Source organism: Phalangium opilio, unplaced genomic scaffold (assembly GCF_054372755.1).
Source record: "Phalangium opilio isolate 3A_F unplaced genomic scaffold, DU_Popi_V2 ptg000031l_1, whole genome shotgun sequence".
Lineage (NCBI taxonomy): Eukaryota > Metazoa > Arthropoda > Arachnida > Opiliones > Phalangiidae > Phalangium > Phalangium opilio.
Genome location: NW_028324158.1, coordinates 13,179,045 through 13,204,720, shown reverse-complemented (window position 1 = coordinate 13,204,720; position 25,676 = coordinate 13,179,045). Strand labels below are relative to the sequence as shown.

Here is a 25,676-nt window from a genome sequence, read left to right as displayed (position 1 = left end):
ACTAGGAAATTTTTGAACTAAGGAAAACCGCGAAATTCAAACGAGAGATAGGCCTTAACAACTGTTTTTATACAATTTTAGGCCTACCAGCGGTGTTTTTTGTTAGGATTATTGGAGAAATCGCTAAGGGAAGATGAAACGTAGATCCCAGCATCAAAGCGCAAGTCTAGAAACAGAAGCGCAAAATCCATGGACAGAATTTGATCCCAGAAAACGAGGGGGAGTATTGGAAAACTAACGTAGTTCGCGTATTGGCTGCGAGCTCATTCTCACAAGCGGTGTAGAGAGAGCCGCGATAGGTACACTGAATTATTTACTCCGCGCTATTCAACACTTCCAAGTACTTTACTTAAGTACTAATTAATTATAACAAGTATCTTACAGACACGGAAGTGGTCTGGATAAAAAATAGAGATGTTGTTCTACGCTTAAGAAAAACATAAAATAAAAAAAACGTGTTTCGCCAAAACAATAATCAATCAAAATCGTTCTCAATATATAAAAATTAAAAATGCAAAATTCGGACAAGGAAATAAATAACAACAAACGGGCATCTTCCACTAAGCATAATTATGACAGATTGGTCTCGTCGCCCGACGGAGGAGCGGGAGGAACTACTCAAGATGAAGTCAGTACCTTTCCATCTCTGCACTCCATTTCAAGTAAGTACTTCGCTTGTTGATCTGCGTCTTTTTGGCTTTTAAGTATATGAAAGGGGGTTAAAGGTTAAATTCATGATTATACTGGAAACATAGTCTTTGAATGTCTTGTTAGACGCAGAAAGTCAGTCAACATTGTGGTTTGAACTTAATTATAACGCAGTAAAGTGAAAATGCAAACCATGAACAAGCGGGAGTGTATTCGGGATTTTGTACCCTTACTGTTTACTGATTTAGAAACAACAGAGGGAAGGCATAAAACCCTAATATAAACCATTATAATAAATACTTTAGCCTTAGACTGTATTGTTTCTATTTCAAAAAATATATTTGAAATACCATGTTGTGTTGTCGAAAATGCCGAGCTGTTTAAAAAGGTAGTGGTTGGTATACGATATTTAGGTTAAACTTTTCGGAGTGAAGTCAATTGGATATGACCGAGTTATGATATATGTACCGGTATCACGCTATATACCCGTTATTATTACGTCAAATGCCATTGGAAAACCATGAAACCATTCATTAGGCTTAACGTAGACTAAAAACATAAGGGAGTTGAAATAACGCGTATGCTGGTTATTCTAGGTTATTCTTCGAGGTTTCAATGCGGCGCGTATACTTATATGTATAATTTACTTATGATACAAATACTAATAAACTTTAAGTAAGGCGAGGTTAGGTTCATGAAAGCTCAAGGTTTTGTTGTTTATGTAAATATAAATGAAGGTTATTATGTACATGTAGGCCTACCACCCATCCATGAGTTCTGTTGGACCATGCAAACTTTGATGACTTTTTGTAGGTTAAGGTTGGTATAATATTTTGGGAGTCGCAAAACTTTCTAGTTAGTACTGTATTTACTCTTTAAAGTTAATATTCGTGTACAACTGAATCCATCCAACGTAAGTCTAAGCTTTAATAATTCTTGTTAAGTAGTAAAAGCACTTCAAAACTGGCTTTGCGTATTAATTGAACTTGCATATTTGTCATTTACTCCAAATAACTCATTGATTGATTCACGAGTTTCGCGAGATAAACCAATAAGGTATTGGGGACGAAATTGATACGGTACAGTTAATTCACAACATGATACCAAAATCAAAATTGACCTAGCCTATTTTGACACGTTAGTAAGTCTATAAAAGCAACAAATTTGTTGGGTAAATTTAATTTCAAGTCCCGGGTTGAACCGTTGAAGCGAGAGAGAGAGGCAATCACTGATTGCGTTGAAACCATACGGGATTTCCGAGTTGGGGAGAACACGACACTACTATCCCAATTAGCCTCATTTTAAAAGTATATCTAGAGAGGGGTACCAGCTAGGGGGAAGGCCCCCTTTGGGTATAAGAGAGGGGGGGAAGTGGGGAGAATGCAACGGAACTGTCAAGTAAATTTCAAGTCCCTGACATCCTGAGTTCGTTTCGGTCCTGACAGAGACGCGGTATCTTTTTAAAATTTAAACCCCATCTTTTCGAGAAGTATGGTGGTCGAGAACATCCTAAGGGTTTCACGACAAGAAAACTTATTGAAAGTGATGGAGAAATAATAATAATGTACTACTTGTAAGCATAAGTCAATGATATCATCCTATAAGTCTCCGATGATTTTACAGCGACTTGGGAAAAAAGGATTTTGAATTAAGCCTCGTTAAAGACGAACCAACTAACATTGCATACGTTTTTGTAATCAGCTTGAGTTGGTTAGTACAATAGACCATGTTGGTCTTTCGTTATTTCCCTGATGCCAAGAGACAACGCCAAACGGAGCCCAAGTTCCACTACACTCGGCGGGAAGCAAGCCAACTCCCGCCACTTCCCTCTAGTGGGGCTTTTTGGCGCCAGGGATATAACCCAAGAAGACCCGTGCTATTAGATACAGTCTTCCGGGATTGATCAATAAAAAATAAAAATAGAAATAAAATAGTTTGACAAACATTTCCAAGATTTACTTAGGAATAAATTTCAAGAATCTTTTTTTTATGTGCGGTTTTTGATTTCGAAAAAGGCTTTGGTTTTTGAGGGAAGAAGGACTATTTTCTAAATGTATTTAAAACGAAGAAGAAGAAGGAGAAGATAAAAAGCTTTTATAAACAACAATGGGCATCAGAAAGGGTTGTAAATCAAGTAGGTCCCTAAAACATAACACTAAAAAAAAAAATACAAGTGATTCTAAGAAAACTATAGACAACATCAGATAGAGTAGCTCTTTTTTGGGTCTTTATGTTCAAAGGACATTGCACTTCTCAGTAGAATAATAAAACTGTTCTAGTTGTTCAACTATTTCCGGAATGGGGGGCGAAGGGGGAGGATGAGATTACATAAAACATTATTACAATTTTATCGTTATTGCCAAGCAAGATCTTAGGATGTAAGTTACTTTGCGCAAGAAGGAATATATTTCATCTCCAGAATTTATTATTGGATGACCCCCCCCCCCCCAATATGATATGACCTCTTCGATATCTCAAAATAACTTTTATATCTGATACTGTACATCAATTTCAATAGTATCGTAAGAAAGCAGATATTCCATTGAGTAATCGCACCAAGTTTCAACACCCTAGTATAGCTTAAATAAAGTCCAGAAAAAACTTATGAAATCTTAATCTTACTTTACTAAATTAATAATACCCTTGCTAATATTTGATTCCTTACTAAGTTAAATAATAAACACTATTTCTTCTTTTATATACTTCGTTTAAAGAATACTCCTATCTCGCGAGGTATTATGGGAAGATTGTCTTAAAGTTTTAAACACTTTTAGAACGTTTCCTTTATTTTCCAGACGGTTTTAATATTCCTAAGACGTTTGTTTATCTCTAAAGTTTCAGAGGGGATTTACAAATTGTTTAAACTGGTTCATACCGCGAATTCCTAAATTTTGGGAGAGTGAAAAAGGTGTTTTATTATCCGCTTAGGTGTTTCCAATTTTAAATTCAAATTTGGTTTAAACGAAAAATGAAAAATAACAAAGATAAAGGTTTCAGACGGAACTTCAAAGAAAATTCAAATTAGGAACAGTTAATTAAATTTTGATATATTAACTTCAAGTCTATAATAATAATTTAATTTTATCTCGATAATATTCACCAGGAACTTAATTATAATATAAATTAAACTATAGTCCTTGAGCGGCTTGGTTTTCCCCAAATATACCCAGATAATTCATGAAATATAAATGATATTAATATTAATCGGGGTTATTTAAACATATAAGACTTATCATAAGTATGTCAGATTTAGTTGGGGGCAAGGTTTGTTTGTTTATTTACTTCATTGTTAAATCGTTAAATCGCGTTTCATTTTTTTTTATTATTTATTTTTCTTTCATTTGATGCCGCGTTGACAAGACCTACTTTTTTTTAATAATCAGAAGCGCAGCTAAACAAAGATTTCCTTAATTAAGTCCGAGCCTGGTGACAGAAGGGTTGACAGAATTGCTTAACAAACGAAAAGACGCGCAAAAAAAGGGTTGCAAAATTAATCGAAAGCTTCAACTCTAGTAATATCACTCCATACTTAAATCTCCTTGTTTATAACATAAAAGACCGAAGAATTAACCAAGATTTGAAAGATAATAAATTTCCTAAAAAAATTTTTACGTTTTTCTTAATGAAGAGGAAACTTGATTGGAAAATAAATTATTTAAACTCAATTATTTCGAGGTGTAAATTAAACTAAGGGTTAAGGTTGTAAAATTTACAAGGCCAAGGCTTAAATTAGGGTAAAGAGAATTTGTACTGTTTTTAAGTAAGATAAAAGCTGCAAGGAAATGTTAATTGCCACTAGCACCCTTTCTAAAAGGGGGGAACACTTAATTCAAGGGAGGAAACACGATTCTGCAAATGTTTTTTGTCTTTTTTTTAGAAAGAACCCGAGATCTTCTTAAGGAGAATAAAGTTAGGCTTAGCTTCTTAAAACCCTAATTTCCACTTACCGTTAGCTAAGAAAGAATCTAGCTTCTAGAAAAGGAGATCTTATATTACCTTGATCTTAAGGAAAAGAGTAAGTCGGAAGTTAAACCAGAAACGCTAAGTTTCTACTCATTAGTACAGGAAAGTAAATCCTTCTAATAATGTACTTTCTCTATAAGATGAGAGTAACATTATTCTAGATCATATTTATACTTAGTACAATTCTTAATTGCTGCGTTGATGATGAAGGCGTAGGTCAAAAAAGGTCATTTATACAAAACAGGGACTGAACTGGTAGTTAAACTTTTTAATTTGAGTAAAGAAATTCGTTTTCGCATCGGCAAATATTGTATATGACGAAGGGCTAACGAGTGGGAAGCAACCAGACTGTATTTACATAAGATAGTGTGTATTTTGGCCCCTGTTCCACAATTTTACGAAATTTAAATTCCGTTTTCTCATTGTTTAAATAAGGTATTTTAAAATTCTAGAAACTCTAGTTTTTAGTTTCCCATTCTTACACGCGTAAAATTACGTATTGGATCAAAATATCGCCGTCGCAATGCACGATGGTCTTTTCTAACACCGCCTGAATGCAGCATGTAAGTTAATATACGTTTTACAAGCGTGACACATGCCGTACAACAGCGGCTCTGTTTCTTCAAGATATCGGTATTGGTTTTGGTCTTTTGGAGCAAAAAAAAAAAAAATACCTAAATCTAGGTTGGGTTTATATTTGGTGGTTCCTTTATTTCTTTCAGACCATATTTACTAAGCCTATTTATCTTACAAAAGAGAACGTCTGCGTAGGAGTTTTTGGGATTTGTTTAGCCCTAAGAATAGGACCCAAAAATTTCAAAGCGAAAAGGTGGTATGAACACTTTCAAAATTACACCTTGGAGAAGAGACGAGATGGAGTAGATTTCTTCATGAGACACGCACGGCGATGAAGATCTCCCCGAGAGAGAGAGAGAGAGCTGCCACCTAGTGCCATTTAAAAATCCTAAGGTAGTTCTTACGAATTAGCCGCTATTTTTAAGACACAGGTGGCATCGTCGACGTTTACCAAAACCCCCTGTGGATCCTGGGAGTACTCGGTTGCCGTTCCGTAGATGGGGGTTTACAAACTACGTATTATAATTATGTAGATTTCTACTCCATCTCGCCTCTTTCCTCTAAGATTACGACACAAAGGGTAAATTTAGTAAAACCAGACCTAACCCAGTTTTCCGTAAGGTTTGTAACTAAGTTCGAGTATTATGGCTTCCCTTAACGATACGAATTACTAATTACAAGAAAGTTGCAGGAAGGGTATTGTGTATACATTATGTAAAACAATAGTGTCATTAGGATATATATATCGTAAGTACCAAAGGAAGTCATTAGGAACGCTTTCAAACAATTTTGATGGACTACAATACGATCACTAAAACCTTTGTGATGGTTTCCACTAACTCGTAATACATACATTTAATGATTCGCATTACTACTTAACCATATTTAAATCATGGACTTTGTAGTTCTTAAAAGGACTAGAGAGTATTTAAAATACCAAAGTTTATTTTCGTTGAAACTGCGACCCACAAGGTCACAAAGCAACCTATATTTTTTATTATTATATTAATATTAATTTTACTTATCGAAATTGGATTTTAATTTGAAATCTCATATCTGATTCTTTCATTAACCTCACGCACTCGTTCGAAAAGAAAGATGAATGAAATATTCAGATCAACTTATCTAAGTCTCATTGGTTCCCTAGAGAGATGGGAGGGGGGAGGAGGGGGCTGGGACTTTTGTTCGATTCGTGCACGATCCAATATAGGAAACTAGATTTTAATTATTAATCAAGGCATTCTTCGCGCTTCTTTTGATTGTATATAAGAGAAATCAACCCGAGAATGGAGCAAAATTTCAATAGAAAACACGTTAGAAGTCTAACGCTTCTTAGATTGTAACAGCCCCAATCGTACAATCTGTCCTCGGCACGTTTCTATTATTCGAAACCAAACATAATAGGGGCAGAACTAAACTACTGAATAAAAGAATTTACTCGGCGGTCAGAAAAAGGCGCGAAACGCATAGTTTCTTTCTATGGGATTGGGTATGGCCCCAAACGAGATCAACTTTTCTTTCCCCCTATTACTAAATGACGTCAGGGAAATAATTAACCATTGTGCGCCTGCGCGTCATCAATCGCTATAAGAATAAGAGTTTCTGGATACTCACTCGCCTACGGGAGTAATATATCTCTTTTGCCTGGACTAGGGACACCTAGGAAGGAACCCATGGGAAACACAAACCAACTAAATAAATTGGAGGAATAGTGCATGCGCAGTATATGGTTTTCTACTTTAGATTTGGTGGTTCCTTCTTAGATTACGTCCAAAGAATTCAGCTACTGAATTTCTTATATTATCGTTTTCCAATATGGTATAATTTTTCCATTTAATCAAACTGGAAAAAAATATTCGGTAACTGAATTTTGTCGATATCGAAGAAGAAATTTCGACGCAAAAAGGGCCGTGTTTCTTTTTTATAAAACGTTGAATTTCGCAATAAATTCAATCGTTCGTTAATTTTAAATTAGATTTTATTTTACAGCTGGTTTCAAATAAAATTCTTCAGGGATTTTTTATATAAAGTTTGTCTAGGAATACATACAGATAATTGGAATCATTGCGTATGGCCATTTTCTCAACATATCTATGGGGGATTTTGTGTTTAGACCTCGCGTTGCTATCGGCCAATGAAATTGCAGTTAAAAAGACGCGAGAATTACAAAGCGTGAAGGATAGTAAGTTCTCAAGCGTAGAAGCTAACAAGAGATATATGGGGGCACAAAACGATTCCTTTTAGCTGTATTTATTCCAGGTCTGTCAAATAAATTGGCAAAGTTTCTCAAATTAAATAACTTATATTCTTTTTTTTCTCACGGTTTTAAAAAAGTAATTGCAACGGAAGTTCATAACCAGATGTATTATTTTATGTAATTTTTATTAAATACTGAGGTTGTATTAGAAAGAAAGGGACTATTTTTGTTCATCATGTTATGGATTTCAAATGAAATGAAACCCAGAGAAAATTCTTGAGCTGAGATTTCACATTCCTCTTATATAACAGAACAGAACAGAACAGATTGGCCCAAGGAATTCTGGGAGACATTCCATGGTATTATATATCGATTTCTAGAGAAACTAATTCTATTTTTCTATATGAGGTAAAGACAAAAATAAAGAAACCGCGGATCTGTTATGTGTAACTGTAACCTTCCGCCACAATGTACTGTTCTACTCAGGGAAAATTATTTTCCAGCCATTGAGTGATGTGTAATAGTTTCATGGATAGAAAAAGCTGTCTTAAATCCCTTGAATCCTAAGGTATAATTCCATGGGAAGGATACACAATCGAAATCAGTCACTTTGCAGTCAGCTGGACTAGTCCCTGGTTAGAAACATCGATCCAATGTATATATTTGCTAGATCGATTCCGGCGGGTTCAGGGAGGACCAACTGTTCGAATTTGGAGTTGTTAAAGGAACCCCCAAATTATCTAAAGAAATTCTAAACAATGGTACTAAAAAATTTCTTAGTATCAGAAATACTTTGTGGGCGGGGCTTAAGAACTTACGAGTCATAATTCTGACGTGTTTCTTGGTAGCTAGGTTCCACGCGCAGCAAGATAAATTATTCGCGACGTAAAATTCGTCATACATGATTACTCTAGATAGCTCCTCCCATAAAATCCGCCCAGATAAATTGAGAAAAACAACTACACAATTATTCCTAGTAGCTGTATGCATTTTTGTTACTTCGCATACAGAAACATTATTAATCCTATTAAAAACCTCCTCTGCAGCTATCTGATCCGTTTTCCAATTATTTATTTATTTATTTAACTAATATATTTTTATGTAACATAATAAATGGGCACTTATTATAATTTAAATGCGCTTTTTATACGTTTTCCATTGCAAAAACCAACCCCAAAAACTATTTAACGATTTATAACAATATAGCTATTATTCTAATTTAACGAGAATACGAAATAATGAGACAACAATCTCTCAAAAAAGAAATGAATAGTCTTTCAAAAAGGTTTAGGCTTAAGGTAGATAAAAGAAAGAAGAAAAAAAAGATGTTCCCAGAGCTAAAATAACCCTTGCAAAAGAAAATCGATGGTCCACCCCCGAAAAAATGTGGATAAACTCATCAAGTTACCTTTTCTCCCCTCCCCCACCTCTCCCTCTCCTCCTCATCTTTCTTCACAGATGCGCTACATTATAGTATTTGAGGGGTTTAGTTTGCATCGAAAGTAGCCTTAAAAAACGCCGTTTTCAACGGGAAACCAAGCCCCTCAAGAACTACTTCTTGGATTTCTTAGAGGAAGGAAATATTTGGAAGTAAAAATAATTACTTGAACATACTAAGGTAAGCCTTGGTCCGTGTTCATCCCCAAGGCTAAATAAGAAGGCGAAAAAGTATTAAGAAATTTTCAAAGGGACGGTGAAACTATTAAACTGACCGCTAAGATGTTTATAGAATGTATTCATTAATCGTACAATCACCGCGCCTTTACTTAAAGTTCTTAGGGACAGAATTAAAAAGCGGATTAAGCTAAGAAAATCTTACACTTTTTTCTGTTGTAGTCCTACGGGTAAAAATTATTGTCTCGTGATTTTTTTTAACTTTAAAAAAGTACCCGGTATAATTCTAGAGGGCCGGTAGGCCCTTCTATTCTAGAGGGCCGGTAGGCCCTTCTAGATAAGAACCCACACCCTCCCGTAATGTTAAAGAAATAATTCACAGATTTTAGGCTTAGCTTCCCATAGAAAAAGCATAGGATTTTTGGTGGTCCACTCCATCGAATAACTCAGAAACCACTGCGAAGTTAAGGTTCGGAACACTTTTGAATTATCAAGCAACTATTGAATGTTGAACTTCTGAAGTTTGATTAAGAACAATTTAGTCTAAGTATTTTATTTTAATTAATTTATAAATCATGGTAAAACCGTTACATATATTACACTGTTTTCATAGCATTTTGTTCAGCCTCCATCGGGTTTGTGGCGCATAGGATAACGCGTCTGCCTATGTAGCAGAAGATTGCAGGTTCGAGTCCTGGCAAGCTCGGTGTTCATTTTTACAGATCTTTTATTCAACATAAATGAAATAATCCTATAAATACAACGTTTGGATAATTTTTTGTTAGAAGTCCGGGCTTGTGGCGTAATGGATGACGCGTTTGCATTCGAGGCAAAACATTGCAGGTTCGAGTCTTGGAAAGCTCGTTATCTATTTTTGATGAAGAATCTTAGTATATATAAGGGAAAATTCTTAAATAACAAACTTTCAATGAAATGTGCGCGTGCTGGCGCGTGGTTTAGAAATAACTTTTTTTTTTAAATCTATACAAAAAGGTCAACTAAACTTAATTGATTCACCAACCGCCATTTTATATGAAATAAGTTACCACCCGCCTATCTATGGTGAATTAATTAACCACCCGCCTAAAAATTGTGAATTAATTTACCACTCCCCTGCCAAATGATTTAAAATTTTAATCTTTCCCATAAAACAAAGAGAGGCACTTGGAGTGAGCCAATATGCTCACGAACATCTTACTGGAACATCGAATTAATGACGTTTGACAAGCATATTATTATTTTTATAACAGATTAATACAAATTAAGGCTGAAGGAACAGATATTATATAAAAAAGACTTGGTTTGCCCAAGCCTTAAAAACAAAACGATAAGAGTTTTTCCAGTTGTCTGAAGCGCGGATATTTTTTTTTTCTATTGAATTTTAAAGACAATCCGTATTTTACTACTCTTTAGAATTTAATTCAATCACCTGATTTTACTGCTAATGGATTAGTTTCCTATAAATTAATTGAAATAAAAAATTACTTATCTCAGATTTTTCAACAACAATTCCATTTTCCTGAAACATTTTATCATGCATTAATTATTTTGAGGGATATCGTGTAAATTTAATCTAATTGACTCTTTCTTTTTTAATTTCCGAAAATTTTCCTTTCAAAAGGTTTTAAACACATCAAGTTTTCATAATGTTGTCAACTAAATAGCAACTCAACCAACAATTCTAAAATCTTCCCCACAAGTACTGATATACACAGTTGAATAATTGTGACTGTGCTTAAAGAAGAAACGAACACGTTTATCAAATATAAGAAAGGTGATACAGCCCCCTTTTGTATTCGAAAAGACCGCATATAATACATTATTAATGAGAATATTAATTGAAAATTAAAGTACGTTCTCCATTGAAAAGAAAAAATTTCATGATAAAATGTTTCAGGAAAATGGAACTGTTCTTGAAAAATCTGAGATAAGTAATTTTTTATTTCAATTAATTTATAGGAAACTAATCCATTAGCAGTAAAATCAGGTGATTGAATTAAATTCTAAAGAGTAGTAAAATACGGATTGTCTTTAAAATTCAATAGAAAAAAAAAATATCCGCGCTTCAGACAACTGGAAAAACTCTTATCGTTTTGTTTTTAAGGCTTGGGCAAACCAAGTCTTTTTTATATAATTAAAATAGGTCCTATTCCCGCCTTGGTTAATAGTATATTCTAAGGGTAAAATACACAACAGCTGCCGAAACTCTCCAAGAGAAAAGGCGCCAAATTATGGCGGGAAATTGGACTTGACTTCACCGAGCTTACACGAGTTGTCATCTATACAGCGCGCGCTACACTCACAGTGAACGATTCAATCGTAATATGCAATGCATTTAGACCTAACTTATATATATATATTCTAAATATAGCTTTGCGTTATGTTGTAATCTCCGGGTGAAACCTCATAATGAGAAAATGGGAAACTGTACTTCCTTTCCATTAAATGATGCTTCCCATGATATAACCGCTATACGTTGACAGGTTATGGAGAGCCCAGGGAATCGTTACGGGTCTGTATTAATTTAGGGGTCAAAGGTTACGCGTTTATTTATGATTAATCATTATACAAGTTGCTGTATACTTTGTTACATAATTTATATTCTAAAATGTTTTGAACTAAGCCTAGTTTGAACAAATAGGCTTAGGAGCCGTTTGGGTCTGTATTAATTAAGGGGGCAAAGGTCACATACTTATAATTCGAGTGACTCTGTACGACCTTTTAAATACGTTAAGACTAATTTGTAAAATAGGCTTAACAACCGTCCCACACGGAATTCAATTTAATTTATATTATAAACGAAATAAAGTAACTGTTATCAACTTGACCGCACATTGACAGACGTTTCGTCTGAAAGATTAATCCGCTGAAATTGGAAGGTCGCGATTTGGCAGCAAAACTCGGCCTCTTTTGTACAAATTTCTATACTAGCCTCTTAATGGGCTAGAGATTAAGCCTTGGCCTTTTCCCATTCGAGTATCTATAGAGAAGACCGATGGATTCCATCGATCTTAAGTGATGGGCTCCCAAAAGCACGCCGTCCCCTTTATTTTTTTCATTCTTTATTTTTTTTCAACCAATCTACTATAAGTACCTCCAGAAGGGAATTATTATAATTCCCTTCTGGTACCTCCTAAAACGAAGGTACGTCATCATAGCAGGAGAAAGCTCTTTCTATGAACGGAAACAAAAGTGCTTTAACCACCCCGCTATGGATGGCTATTAAATCACACAAAAGGTCAAAGGTTATAGCTAATATTACTATATGCCTAGTTTACTTTATTACCCCGCGATTACTGGTTCATAAATTGACGCAAAGGCTTAACGGGTAATTATATATTCACAAAGCACGAGACATATTTTAGAAATAATTTCCCGAGGCAATTATAAATTTCAAATTCAAAAAAGGCTTAAATATATTTTTTCGAGTCAGTTGTAAATTATTATTCGAAAAAAAGTAAAGTTAGCTTCACCCCTGAACATCAGTGTATTGCGGGTTCTTCAGGGGCCATAGGATTAACATGGGGTTGTTTACCCCTGTAAGTGGGCTGCCCATCATATATATTTATTTGATTAAATTAATAAATTTAATAGTATAATCAAATAATTATAAGAAATTCTTTCATAACCTGTCAAACTATTTCATTTACCTTCTCTAATTTTTTACGGAAGGCACTGAGTGCACTCTGGGTAATATTTTTTACACTGTCATCTTATAGCCAAAGTGCGAGGGGATTTTTTTCCTTCTCTATTTCCCAAGAGATGTTCTGTGCGGGTCTCAAGATTTTTGCTACGCAAACTGAGTGAGGATCAAGAAAAAAAATCCCAGAACTTTTTTTCGCAATCCCAGCCAGGATTTTTTCGCTGGGATTTTGATCAATATTATAGCGCTGGCGAGGAAAGGTGTACTTTGATTCCCAAGACCGTCTTGAAGAACTTCAAGGGTTCAAACAACCCGGCCGGAGTGTGGAGTGCTAGGCCTAGATTGTTTTACGAATTTACGTTATGGATATAATAATCTAATATTCACGAGCGACACCATTCCCTAAACACGTGACATTTTATACAAAAAATTTCAAAAGCGCGTGCAATTTAAAGAAATCAAAAACAAAGGCTTAAAGAATATTCACAAAAGAGCGCGAGAAATAATCTATTATTCACGAGCGAGACTATTTCCTAACCACGTGACATTGTATAAATTTTCCAAAAAGCGCGTGCAATTTAAAGAAATCAAAAACAAAGGCTTAAAGAATATTTTCACGAATTCAAAATTCAAAACATTAGGCCTACTCTATTATAATTAATTTTTTAAATTACGTATGCGTCTAGGTTTATCAAATTAACTTTTATATAATTTGAAACACTTTCCTTGTTGGAAAAGTAGTTAAAAATTAACGCGATTTTCTCATTTCTAAAAAGCGGGGGTCAACTTTTATGTGAAAGGCTTTGGTTCTAAATTTACGAGCGTCCTACGAAAACAAGCTCCTAAATCAAAGTCCCTTCGTTAATTTTTAACATCAAAAGCTTCTTTGCGTCCCCGCCCTGGAATAATATTATTTTTACTCGCTGTTGAAGTAAAAATAATATTATAAATTCTTAAGATATTTTGACGATTCCCCCGGAAATAAATCTTTTACAAAACACAAAACTAATTATACTGAAAGATTCTCATAACTAATTAATATAATTATCCTTCAAACATCTGCGAATAAAAATTAAGAAAAATTGGGTCAAATAAAGTGGAAATCATTATGTAAATGCAAATCCAAATTAATATAATTCCAAAGTTACGACACTTACAAAGATAGACGTAATCGTAAAGTTAAATGACCAACGCTTTTCACGGATTGGGGTGCATGGTATAAGGCATTCATTCAAATTAGTAAGTGTCTCCCGAAATTCGGACGCCATCCTTTTGTTCCGGGACAAACTTTTACGTACATTAACACTTGACTCTAAATTCAACGCGTTAATAACCACACTATACCCTTTACTTCACTGACAAGTAAAATTAGGCTAGAGCATCTTAATTAAAATGATTCCGCGCGCGAACAAAAGCTGTCACGTGCATTTTCATTTAAGGGCTTTATTTATTCAATCAATAAAGTTTAACGCGTGCGAAGCTATAATTCAATTGATTTTAATATACTAACCGCGCCCGGTTTTTCCATTTCCCTCGAGGTTAACTATTAACGGGGATAAGTTGAACTAAAAGTCGACTGATCCGATTTCTTTGTCTTTATCATTTGAAGAGGTCCCAAAATATCCGGATAAAAGGTTCAGAAAACCCCTAATTTAATTTAAAAGGGTTAATTTTTTTCACCCTGGGTTATTGATCCAGGGTCACGGGGGAATAAGATTTAAATAATTAATGCATATATTAAAGCTATATATTACTTAAAACTTTAATATTTCGGCGTTGTTTTCGTTCTACAGGCGAGTCTTTGATAGCTTTCGCCGCAGTTGCTGCAATTCTATTGGCAATTTTGGGTTCCGGAATTTTTGTTGCTTATCGACGCAACGGTAAACGCAAGAAACTATACGAGGAAGTACCAGAGGAAGGAAATCGTAGCCGGAAGTCCAGTATGAAACCGAATGACCCAACGCTCTACGCGTAAGTACAAAATTACTCGAAGTATACAACAACAAACGCAGACTTGTTTCTGTTTCATAAAAATAAACAGACAAACGTTGAAATTGAAAGCCGCAACAGATAACCCTTTAGAGCCCTAGACGAAGATCTCTCGTTTTACAAGAAAAGAAATATTAAACCTTTGAAGTTTAGAAGCTATTTCTTTTGGCGGTTCCGTTTTTATCACCGGGGAAATAATAAAGACCCTTTTGAGGGGTCCACTAAGAACTAACAAAAATAAAAAACTAGCCTAAATTCTTAACAAAACCTTAGTATAAAGACGGCCGTTCAAGTAGTTGTTGCTCTAGAACATCTTTTCTCCATTAAGAAGATAACTTTCATACCATCTTTTTTTCTTCTTATGAAATGAAAAAAACATCTGATCCTTTTTGACGAGAGCGATAGTCCTATGACATAAAAAGCCGGCACCAACATGAATCGGTTTAATTCTACCCCGAATGTATTGAAACGCGATAAAAGGGCAAGAGATAGCAGTAAATTTAGAAAAGAAAAAGAAGAAAGCATTTTTTAGAAGCCTTGAGGTGAATTTCTAAACGTGAAAAACTTGAATAGAATATTTCTTCAAAGGAAATAAGGAAATAGCCCCACGGTAGGCCTACTTTTGAAGGAACGCCCCTTTTTTTCTCCCTTACCAATTTTGAAATAAAATTTTTGGTTTCTGGGTTTTGCAGGCAAAATCGAGTGATCGATTTTGTGGTGCCCAATATACAGACAGCTATGGCGCCCATTTCCAGTCCTCAAGATTCCCTCTCACTTTCATCGGGATCTTCGACGGACATCCCGCTATGGGCTAAATTGGCGCTACTAGACAATACCGGAAGTCAATCGTCGCTCGTGCTACCCGGTGAGTTAATGAAGGCAATCAACACCCGACAATTTGCCTTGACCCCTCCCTATCTTGCTTTAATGACAAAATGGGAGTTGTTTTAACTTATAAACTTCTGACGATTGCAATTCTGAATTGGTCGGTTTTTATTACCTAATAATAAAGACTTTATAGACTACTTTGAACCGCGATAGATTTAAAATAAATTTCCATCGTATTCTCAATAGCTTTGAGTAAACATCAGTAAGAACAGGAATACATACAGGTACTAGGAACCATTGCGGGTCGGGCCTGAGAACTTACTATCAGTCACGTCTCATAATTCTGAGGTCTTTCTAACTGCCATTTCATTGATTGGTGGCTAGGGGTTCAACGTGATAGATTATTCGCGAGGTAAAATTCGTTATGCATAATGATGCTAACTAAATACGCCTAGATACGATGAGTGAAAATACAAGGCTACATAATCATTCCTAGTAGCTGTATGTATTCCTGGTGATAACAATAACAATAATACCCAAATTGTTCAACTTCAATGATTGAATGCGTTGAGTGTTAAGGGGTATTCACGATGTTGACATAGCAATAATTGTACTTTAATTATCTCTTATAAAGTGAACACATAAACTCAATGAAACGTAAGAAAGAAAGATTTTTTCCCCATAAAGGACGCAATTACATTCGGTTTACGCGACCCAGAATTAGGATTCTATTATGTAATAAAGACCCTTCCTTGTTGGATTTATTCCATTCGAATGAAATGACAGAAACAGGAAGGACGAAACCACGCATATTGTCACTTACAAGTGACCAATTTACTTCCCAATACTTGTTTCCCCACGGTTATATAAATATCTGCAAGTATTATTCAAAAGTTCCCGGAGTCCTTGACCATTTAAGCTATTTTCAGACGTTTCGATTGAGGACAGTTGAAGATCGCGAGGATGTCTTCGAGACAGGGTCAAAAAGAGTTGGGCAACTTATTTAGTTTAGATCAAATTCCTCAACAAAAAAAGGAGCTTGAGTTGAGGGAGTGAGATAGAAAACCATCCAAGGCCTAATAGGTGAGATTGGTCAGACAATGACCTCTCACGTACCCGTACTTCTTTAGTCTCCCTGCAACTAAGAGCTATATAGAAACATCCCTGAAAGATAGACAACCAAGTTTACGTACGAAACTATAGCGTATTATCATAAGTTCATAAGATATTCGTATAAGTTTGTCACTGGTTACAAACTGGAAGTCCTGCAAAATTAACACCGAGTGTAGGACTTCAATTTTATAGCTTGTCGATCCCGAACTATCTCTCAGTAAGTCTCTAACATAAGTAGCATACTTATGGAAGATATCTTATAAACTTATGGTGTTATGTAGTATTTGGCAACAGGGACTTCCCACGAGGGCCAGACTCTATTGATGACTATATATTATACGGAATATAAATAATTTTTCTTTCGTGTCTCGCGCTTTCGAGGCTTGTCCGTTTTAGGTGGCATTAACCCGGAACTGTACAGAGTAGGAATGGATGAACCGGAAGAAGAGAATACATTTCCGGATGGCCACAAAGGACGATTATGGCTCAGTTTGCACTACGATCCGGCTTCCGAACGACTTTCCGTTAAGGTCTTCAAGGCTAAGAATCTACCCTCGAGGACTTGCGGATCAGTCAATAACTGCGATCCTTTCGTCAGGTATTTAAGACGCTAATACTTAAATTCACTTCCGGTTTGAACTCCCGGAAGGACTCGGGGTGATTTGCCCCTCGTTCCATTTGCTTTCAATACATCTTTAATTCAATGGTTTGACCTTATTGATGAACCATATAGGAACCTAATTCGGAAGCCTTCAAAACATATATTCTTTACTGATTGTAACTAAATAGAGTTCCTAACGACCTCCTTTTTTCTTTCAACCCTAATGATGGTCGCGTTTCTTTCTTTCGAACCTTCCAGAGTTTGAAATAAGTACAAAGTATGACGTAAAGTATTTAAAAATAACCTCTAAGTATTGACGTCATTCTGTTCCTCAAAAAAATAAATATTAAAATTTAATATTAAAAAATACTTGTAAGCATCTTTAGGGTGGTAATGAGGTCTAATTAACACCCTTAAACTAATTAGAACCTTGGGGACATAATTTTAAGGGGTGTTTAAAAAGTTACGCTTCGTTAATTATGAAACTATAATTACGTAAGGAAAAAAATAGGTCTGCTTTCGAAGATTAATAGTTTTAACCCTAAACGCCAAACTCCTTCAAGCTAAATATTACAATAGCCCCTCCCACTTTTCATACGCAATTACCGGTCAAGCGTTTCCGCATTCTCAACAGATGGTCACGATGGGGCCCCCAACACAATAACCCTTTACTGCCAGGCTCGCTAACGGCTACTCCAATTTATTATAAAACTAAGAGTGCGCTCGCCGCTGCTTCAAGAGATATTCCGTGGGATAAAATGTCCTCGACACTTGCCAAAAGCGGGCTCTAACGGTACGCTATGATCGATAGGTACACCGACTTAAAGTATGCGAGTACCCGAGACTACGATCAGTGAAAAGAAAGGGTTAACTAGCCTTTGGTAGTAGTGACAAGTGACACTAGTATAAGATGCTCTATAGCTATATGTAGGCCACTCATCTTTCCTGTTCCATAGAAGATGGAACGACTTTTAAAATTAACATCTTTTAAAAGGCGTTGAACTTCGTGTCAAAGGTCATTGGTTAAGGTTTAAAATTCAAATTACCTAAGGGGCATTAATTCTGTATGCAAATTTCGCTGTCTACTAGCTGGACAGACAACGTTATAAAATTCGCATTAGATGAAATTTACCAGAGAGAAAACATAACATTACGAATCCTTTTATCCAATTTAAAAAAAATATATATGTCTAGGAGAAAATTCAATCTTGAAACGAGTAAATATTTCATCGAGTAAAGGGTTAGAATCCTGTGTTTCTAAGGTAGTTACGCTCAGCTCTACGTGCACCTTGAATCCATTAAAAATGAATTTAGTATGGGAGTGGGACAACAATGTAATGTTGTTTTTTGAAGTAACAGATTTACTGTTTTCTTTAAGAATGGGCTTGAAGAAATTTTATTTTAAGTTGATCCTTTTCTAAAATATATTTAGGGGATTGGATTCCTTATTTTATTTGTCTTACTACAGGTTGTCTTTGATTCCCGACGAAAGACGTTATTTACAGTCTAAAACGAAGAAAAAGAATTGTAACCCAAAATTTGACGAAACATTCGTGTTTCAGGTTAGTTTAAGGGCAACATTAGGTGACGTTTAAAATTAATTAACCCACGATTTAATTACTTAAATCTAATCTAAAGATTCCAGTCAAAGCTATGGAGGAACGAACTCTTAAACTATCGGTTTACGACAACGATAGAGGGAAACGTCACAACGTCATTGGACACGCGTTATTCCCTCTTAAAGATTTGGATTTGACATCCAATGAAAGCATCGATATATGGAGGGATTTGGAGTTCGAAGTTCAAGAAGTAATCTATTCTAAGATGCCATAATTGGAAGTTTAAGTCCCTACTAAAATGTATTTTTTTTTTTGGTTATTGCAGACTCCCTCCGATCTGGGCGAACTACTGGTCAGTTTGTGCTACAATCAGAACCTGGAAAGACTGACCGTCACCGTTTTCGAGGCCAGACATCTCAGGTTTCCTGATAACACGCCACCACTCGGTAAGTAACTCCGTGAGCGAAAGACAAATATCATATTTAATCGAGTTAGGCTTAGGTAGAAATATATTCTATGACGTTATCGAATTTCGTCGGGGTCAATAGGTCAAAGCGCCCCCCCCCCCGTTTTCCAAGTCAGAATAAATATATAAGTAGTTATTATTTATGATAAGGGATAACTATCAAATTTCGCAGTGGTGTTTAGTGCAATATTCATAGAGAAATTTGAGTGAAATAAATTCATTCTATAGTATGATATCGAATAACTGTCAAAAAGAAGGAACCTTATTTTTCGAGCACTTTCTTTAAGTATAAATTGACATCAAAGAAGACCCTTAAAGAAGATCCCCCCGTCATTCAAAAAAGTCCATTGGACATCTCTTTGACAAATATCTTACGCAAATTTTTAGGTCATCTAATAAATCATATACGTCACCCACCAAAATTTTCTTATCTTTCAAGCTCGCGATCTCTTAATTAAGTACTTAAATGAAAAGGGTGGGATGGTACTTACAGATACGTACGTCAAGGTGACCTTCATGATGGAGAACAAAGCGGTCAAGAGTAAGAAGACGGCCGTAACGAAACGCAGGTCCGATCCCAAATACAACGAGTCATTTAACTTCCGGGTCACCGCGGATGGCATACATAATGCCAGCGTCATTTTGCAAGTCACTGTGGCCAAGGCTAACGGAAAAGGTACGCGTAGCTAAGCCTAATTTTATTCAAATGACCTATTAATTACCGTCCGTTACCTTTATTAGATAAAGTCCTTGGAAGAGTGGTGCTAGGCTCTTACATGTTCGCACGCGGGAAGGCCAATTTTCATTGGAACGAAGTCATGTCCGCGGGACACCGTCAAATACGTCATTGGCATAAATTATCGTAATCGCGACCTTTTGACCCTCTCGGGGGGGTACGCGGCGTTCGTAATTACGTATACCGAGATGCATTTTGAATTAAAAAAGGTCACCAGGCTTAACGAAAGCTTTCTTATACCCATCTTTTTGGATTCCGATTTTTTCATTTGGTTTTAATTTTCGTTTTCTAAAAGGAATCCAGGCCGCTACCTTAATCGCTATTAAATAATCGCGATTAAAGTAATTAAATCCGCGAAACTTGATCTTCACGTTTGAATTGAACACGATACGAGTTAGGCTTAGCGAAAGAGCCACGTTGACCGTAACACGGACGGATACTGTTAAAAGAGATAGAAGGAATTTTTGGAGAGAAATTATGACGTAATTTCGTCTACTAGCGCAATACGAAAATATAAATAATATATAAAAATGGGTTTTCTAGATGATATTTCTCCCTAAAATCAAAGTATTTTCGATGTAACCCTATTTGTGTAATTGCGAAATTTATCAGAGATGATCGAAATTAAAATTTAAAATTAACCAATTAAACCAAATAATTTGGGGGCAGAATATTTTGAAATAAATGTCTACACAAAAACCAAAAAAAATATACATATATATATTAAGGAACCCCAATTGAAAAATTAAATTAGAAAAAACAAAATTAATATTAAATTTTGAGGAATTTTAATAGAATGATGTAATTAGATTAATTAGTAATGATTTAATTAGAAAATTTGGAAGCGTGCGATAAGAGTTGAAGATGAAGATGGGGGGTCGTTAATAAAGGTTGTAGAAAATAAATAGAATTTTGTGTACGAGCTATAATAGATCAAATATATAAAATGATAATTGCAGTCTTAAAATGGACCGATTTCCGGGTAAGAAATAAATGTTTTTGCATGGAAGTTCAACCATTTGAAGACTGTAAACGTAATAAATCATGTATCGAAAAACCAGCAATTATAAATTAATAGAATTGTAAATATATGAAATCATAAATAAATAAATACATGTTAGGTTGAAAAATAGTTGAACATTTAAATTAAAAAAATCCTACAATATTAAAAGTTTATTACCTACTTACAACTTAAATAAATTAAATAAAATAAAAGATAGTAAAGAGTCTTAAGCCTAATGGTCATCGGGACACAATTTACCTCTTAGAGATACAATGTCCTCCATTTTAAAGCTGGTTTCCGTTCATGAACCATTTCACCCCAATGCGTGGTTTGTCCATGGCCATATGACGCGGTATAAGGACCCGAGACGACTCGTCCGATGACAGCGTCCTGTTTCAAGTGTCCTTTAGCCAGTACGGTCACTACGATGCTAGTATCTTCAAGATACGCTTGAGGAACGATGAAATGGTACGATTGGTTATAAACTGGCGTTTGGCAATGAGAAACGGCGGCAGTTCGCTCTGTTTTAACTTTTTCTCCGCTGCACATTAACGTGATTTTGACGTACGTTTGAAAGTTGTCTAAGACGTAGCGTAAGTCTGTTGTTAACTAATATTCGGTATTCGGGGAGTACCGAGCACGCGAGTATACACTTACCCGTGTTTACTGCCATAGGTATTTTCAATGGATTCAGAGCGGTTTGGTCTAATCTGAGATTAACAGCTCGGTAAATGGTTACCGTTAACCTGTCCTTCTCGGGCAAATAAAACAAGGACACCAAGATCTTCCCCAAATTTGAAATAGGCTTAATCCCAATTAATTAAAACCAAATTAATTTACAATCAAATAATTAAATTTTAAAAGGAAGTTAATAACTTACCAAGGACATGGGAAGTAATGGAAGATTGTATCTTTTATTATCGTTCAGTTTGACGTCCGTTAACGGAAGTAGGACATGTCCAACCGCATCGTGTCTCCCTTGTCTTTCGTAATCGTAAAGGGATAGTCGCAAAACCCTTTTCTGTAACTGTTTCTTTTTATGAAATTGGAAACTAAATTCTTCTTGGAAATTAGGATTATTGGCGTTTTTAATTGTCCTTGAAAGACGATTGGTTTTTGAAGGAAGTAAACAAACTTTGACGAAACTGTCAAAAGATTTCTTAGCGCTTCGAACCGGTAAATCCGCGGCTCTCTCCAGAAAGACGCAAAACCTAACGCGACAAGTAGGCCTACTTATTAAGTACTCTTAAACTCCATGAAGAATAAAGTTTGGCTTGCCTGCAATCTTTTTCCGAGTAAGATAAGGAAAAGATCAAATGTCCATTGTGGGGTTCCCTTTCGGGGACACCGGGTTCCTTATCATCCGGTATGGAATCAAGGGCTTCGTCTTGACTGGTATCGCCTTCTTGGAGTGTCTCTAAGACACTGGCCACGTCACCGAACATGTGGTGACCGTACGATGATGAGGCGTCTGATAACATGGAAGACGTTGATTCCTTACGCTCGTTTTGGTACCCCGTGTCGTCTTGCGTTAAGTCAAAGGAATCTAAACAACAAGGACTTGTAGAACTAAACTGACCCCTTAATGATGCAAACCAACGACCCCGAAGACATAGAGGAAACGGCCCGTTCTTTCTTGGGTCAAGGTTAATTCGAAAACAAGGCTAAATACTTTGCATCTTAAAGGACGATCTCCTGGACTTGGGTACGATGAATTCCCTGGCTGCGATGTCCTCGGACAATCTACCCACGCGTTTACCGTGATCATTGGTCTCAGTCCAAGTTAAGGGTGTTTTATCAGGAGGACAGTTCTGACAACATTTGCAGCACCACATTATTACCTTACCTACGCAATAAAAATAATTGCGTTACGTTTATGGAATCTAACTGAAAATGTTACGCGCAAATGCAACCATCCAAAGCTGTTGTTTTAAAGCTAAGCCTGATTTATGACGTTGCATGTTGTTTAACTACGACGCAAGTATAGGCAACATACGCGATTCGTCTATCGTCACGCAAGCTTTAGATGGCCTTTGACAAAAATGTATTTCGCTATTTTGATTCGTGTAATAATAATTGGTGACATTCCCTTTAAAATTAAAGGATTAAATTATGACCCGCTTGAACTTCACCTCGAAGTCCATGACGCAAAGACAATGGGTCTAACAGTTGCCGTAATTAAAATTTTGTTGGTAAAAGGAAGTTCTATATAATTCAAACTTATAACTAGTAATTTTTATGAAAAAAAAAATTTCTATGATAAATTGTACTACTTCGTAAGTTGGTTCTGGTTTTTACTATATAATTATTTTGACAAAGGAGGCGATATTTTCGGTTGTTATTATCCAACCCCTTCAATTATTTACAGCTGAACAACTAAACAATTGATAATAAATAAATGAACTGAAAGAAATATGGAAGAGTGTGTTATTAAATATATTTGGAATAAATAAATAAATAAATAAATAACTTTTTCAAGATCAGATAACAAAATCTGAATAATTAGGTCATGAATTTTAATTATTTAAGATAAGATTCTTTTACAGCAAGTTTATATTTTTGTGATAAAAGTAAGTCGCGAGGGATTGAAAAATGGAAAACTTACCTTCAAATATTGCTAATTTAATTTTCAAAACTAATCAAATTTCAATTTAAAAAATAACGCCGGTGTTCTATTTCCTGCGTTTAACAAACGTACAATACTTTGAGTAGTGTTACTTGGGGGGAACAAGGCGTTATGCGCATGCGTTAAAAAACGGTTTTATATCATAAAATGATTTATAATAATCAGCCTGTACAAGCTGTTCACGACTACACGGTATTTTATAGCCGAAAAACTGAACTAGTCGGATAAAACACACCTGTTGCGTTATTCGAGAAGAATTCAAATAATAATAAAAAAAATCTACCTTAATACTAAGAAATAAATACATAGGTAAAAATTATAAAACTGTACATTTAAAAAAAGATATTTGCTAAATAAAAGTATTTACCTTAACTTACCTTGATTAAATATTGTAGAAAGAATGAAATTCATTCCAAATTGGGTTTTAGTTGAATTTCAAAGAGGCGTTTTCATGTGACGTCAGAAGGGATTCAAAGCCGCCATTTTGTTTGTTTAAATATTTGAGTTTTCTCGTTATGGATTAATTATACTTTTGACATAATTGGAGATTACCTTGATCCTAATTAACATCGTTCTATGATGAATCAAGTCATCATCGTATGACAATGACGAACGGAAACGAGTTGAATTTCGTGTCGATTTAGAATATGATCACCAAACCGGATTGAACACCGTACAGTAGCTCCAAATATTTGTGCGGCGGAAAAAATTTGCAATTGAAAAAAAAAAGACAGACATCGATATAGTACCCGCATAAACCCGTATTATATTGATTATTTATTTTGTTTTAAATTAGAAGTTAATAAATTTGAAGTAACTTACCATATTTTTTTATATTTGTTTCGGGAAGAAAGTCAAACGTGATTGTTGATTTGCTAAGTGTAATTTAAATCGGGGTCATTAGGGTCAAATATAAATTAAAAACAATTAATATGTAATCAAACTTACGCTGTTTTCTATTGGCTGCTAGAAAATCCCGTCACCATGGAGAAATATTCATTGCGACTCCAATAAAATTATTCCATGTAAAAAAAGAAAAATAAATTGTCAAATGTAAATTAACGTCCTTGGAATAATTTAAAGTTGAGCTAAATCATAATTCAGTTCAGACAATGGTATCGAATGACGTCGATACCTTTATAGTTTCATCACGAATTTTAGCCACGTGCTATAAGTCAAATATTACCTACGTACCTAGGAATTAAATGAATGATATCCAAGGAAGGGTCCTTTATATAAATCTTCGGATTGTAAGACAACCAGGTTGGGCATCGCGTAGATAAAACCATCATCTTGTATTATTATTATTATTATTATTATTATACGTCTCTTTGTTCAGAGGACTGAAAAATAAAATATTTAGAAATTAACCATTTTGAGGGCTTATCAGTTTACACACCTGCTTACTAAAAATACAAACGGTTCATTACGTAAAATGAATAATAGACCACGACGTCGACAAGTTTTACTTTGCATTGAAGACAAAGTTATTTCAAAGTATAAATAATCGCTTTATAATACTGACAGGTTATATGGGTTATCACTTTCCTTTTTTACGGGTTATTTGAACAAATTATCAGGTGAAATAATAAATGAATTTGACTAGAAATCCAATGCATATTTACGCTTGGAATAAATGTTTATCTCTATTGTAATTTAGTATAGATATTTGAGCTGCTAAGCTGGGTATTCCAAGTGTATTTATTAACCGTAATAACGTACTTCTGGCAGTTGTTTATGTTACAAATAATAACATATATACATGACAACAGTAGTGGAGCTTAGAATGATTCAAATTTCTTTATTAAAACATCACTTTTTCATTGTTAAGCTGACTCCTTCCAAGATTGTAAATAATCTACTTGGGAAAAATTGGAGTAAAATTATGGGTGGGTTTAATCTAGTAACCATAGACCATATGACGCGAGGGGTTGGTAACCTTTAAGACCAAGTGGAGTAAACTCAATAGTTACTTGTTCTAAAACCTCCACTGCTCCCTAAACTAAGTCCCCAAGTACTTGAAAACATTAACCCGGAAAAGCGTAATTAATTACAATTAAAATTACACCTCTATCCTAGTAAGATACTATCGCAAAATTTCCCAGGATTACTAT

At 35.1% G+C, this 25,676-nt stretch overlaps 2 protein-coding genes across 2 annotated transcripts; one reads left to right on the top strand and one right to left on the bottom strand.

Annotated features, from left to right (window-relative positions):
* The first annotated feature begins 260 nt into the window (after window positions 1-260).
* On the top strand, window positions 261-21,063 carry LOC149690741 (synaptotagmin-15-like). The gene is made up of 9 exons (XM_089870687.1): window positions 261-662; window positions 14,435-14,612; window positions 15,323-15,495; window positions 16,953-17,169; window positions 18,641-18,734; window positions 18,811-18,981; window positions 19,057-19,177; window positions 19,691-19,873; window positions 19,939-21,063. The coding sequence occupies exons 1-9, from the start codon at window positions 512-514 to the stop codon at window positions 20,061-20,063; spliced, it is 1,413 nt and encodes a 470-aa protein (XP_089726813.1). The 5' UTR covers window positions 261-511; the 3' UTR covers window positions 20,064-21,063.
* A 30-nt stretch (window positions 21,064-21,093) lies between these two features.
* Window positions 21,094-24,103, bottom strand: LOC149690740 (synaptotagmin-7-like). The gene is made up of 6 exons (XM_089870707.1): window positions 23,940-24,103; window positions 22,609-22,782; window positions 22,215-22,482; window positions 21,817-22,147; window positions 21,594-21,741; window positions 21,094-21,517 (listed from the first exon to the last, which is right to left on the bottom strand). The coding sequence occupies exons 1-6, from the start codon at window positions 23,971-23,973 to the stop codon at window positions 21,198-21,200; spliced, it is 1,275 nt and encodes a 424-aa protein (XP_089726833.1). The 5' UTR covers window positions 23,974-24,103; the 3' UTR covers window positions 21,094-21,197.
* Between the last annotated feature and the right edge of the window lie 1,573 nt (window positions 24,104-25,676).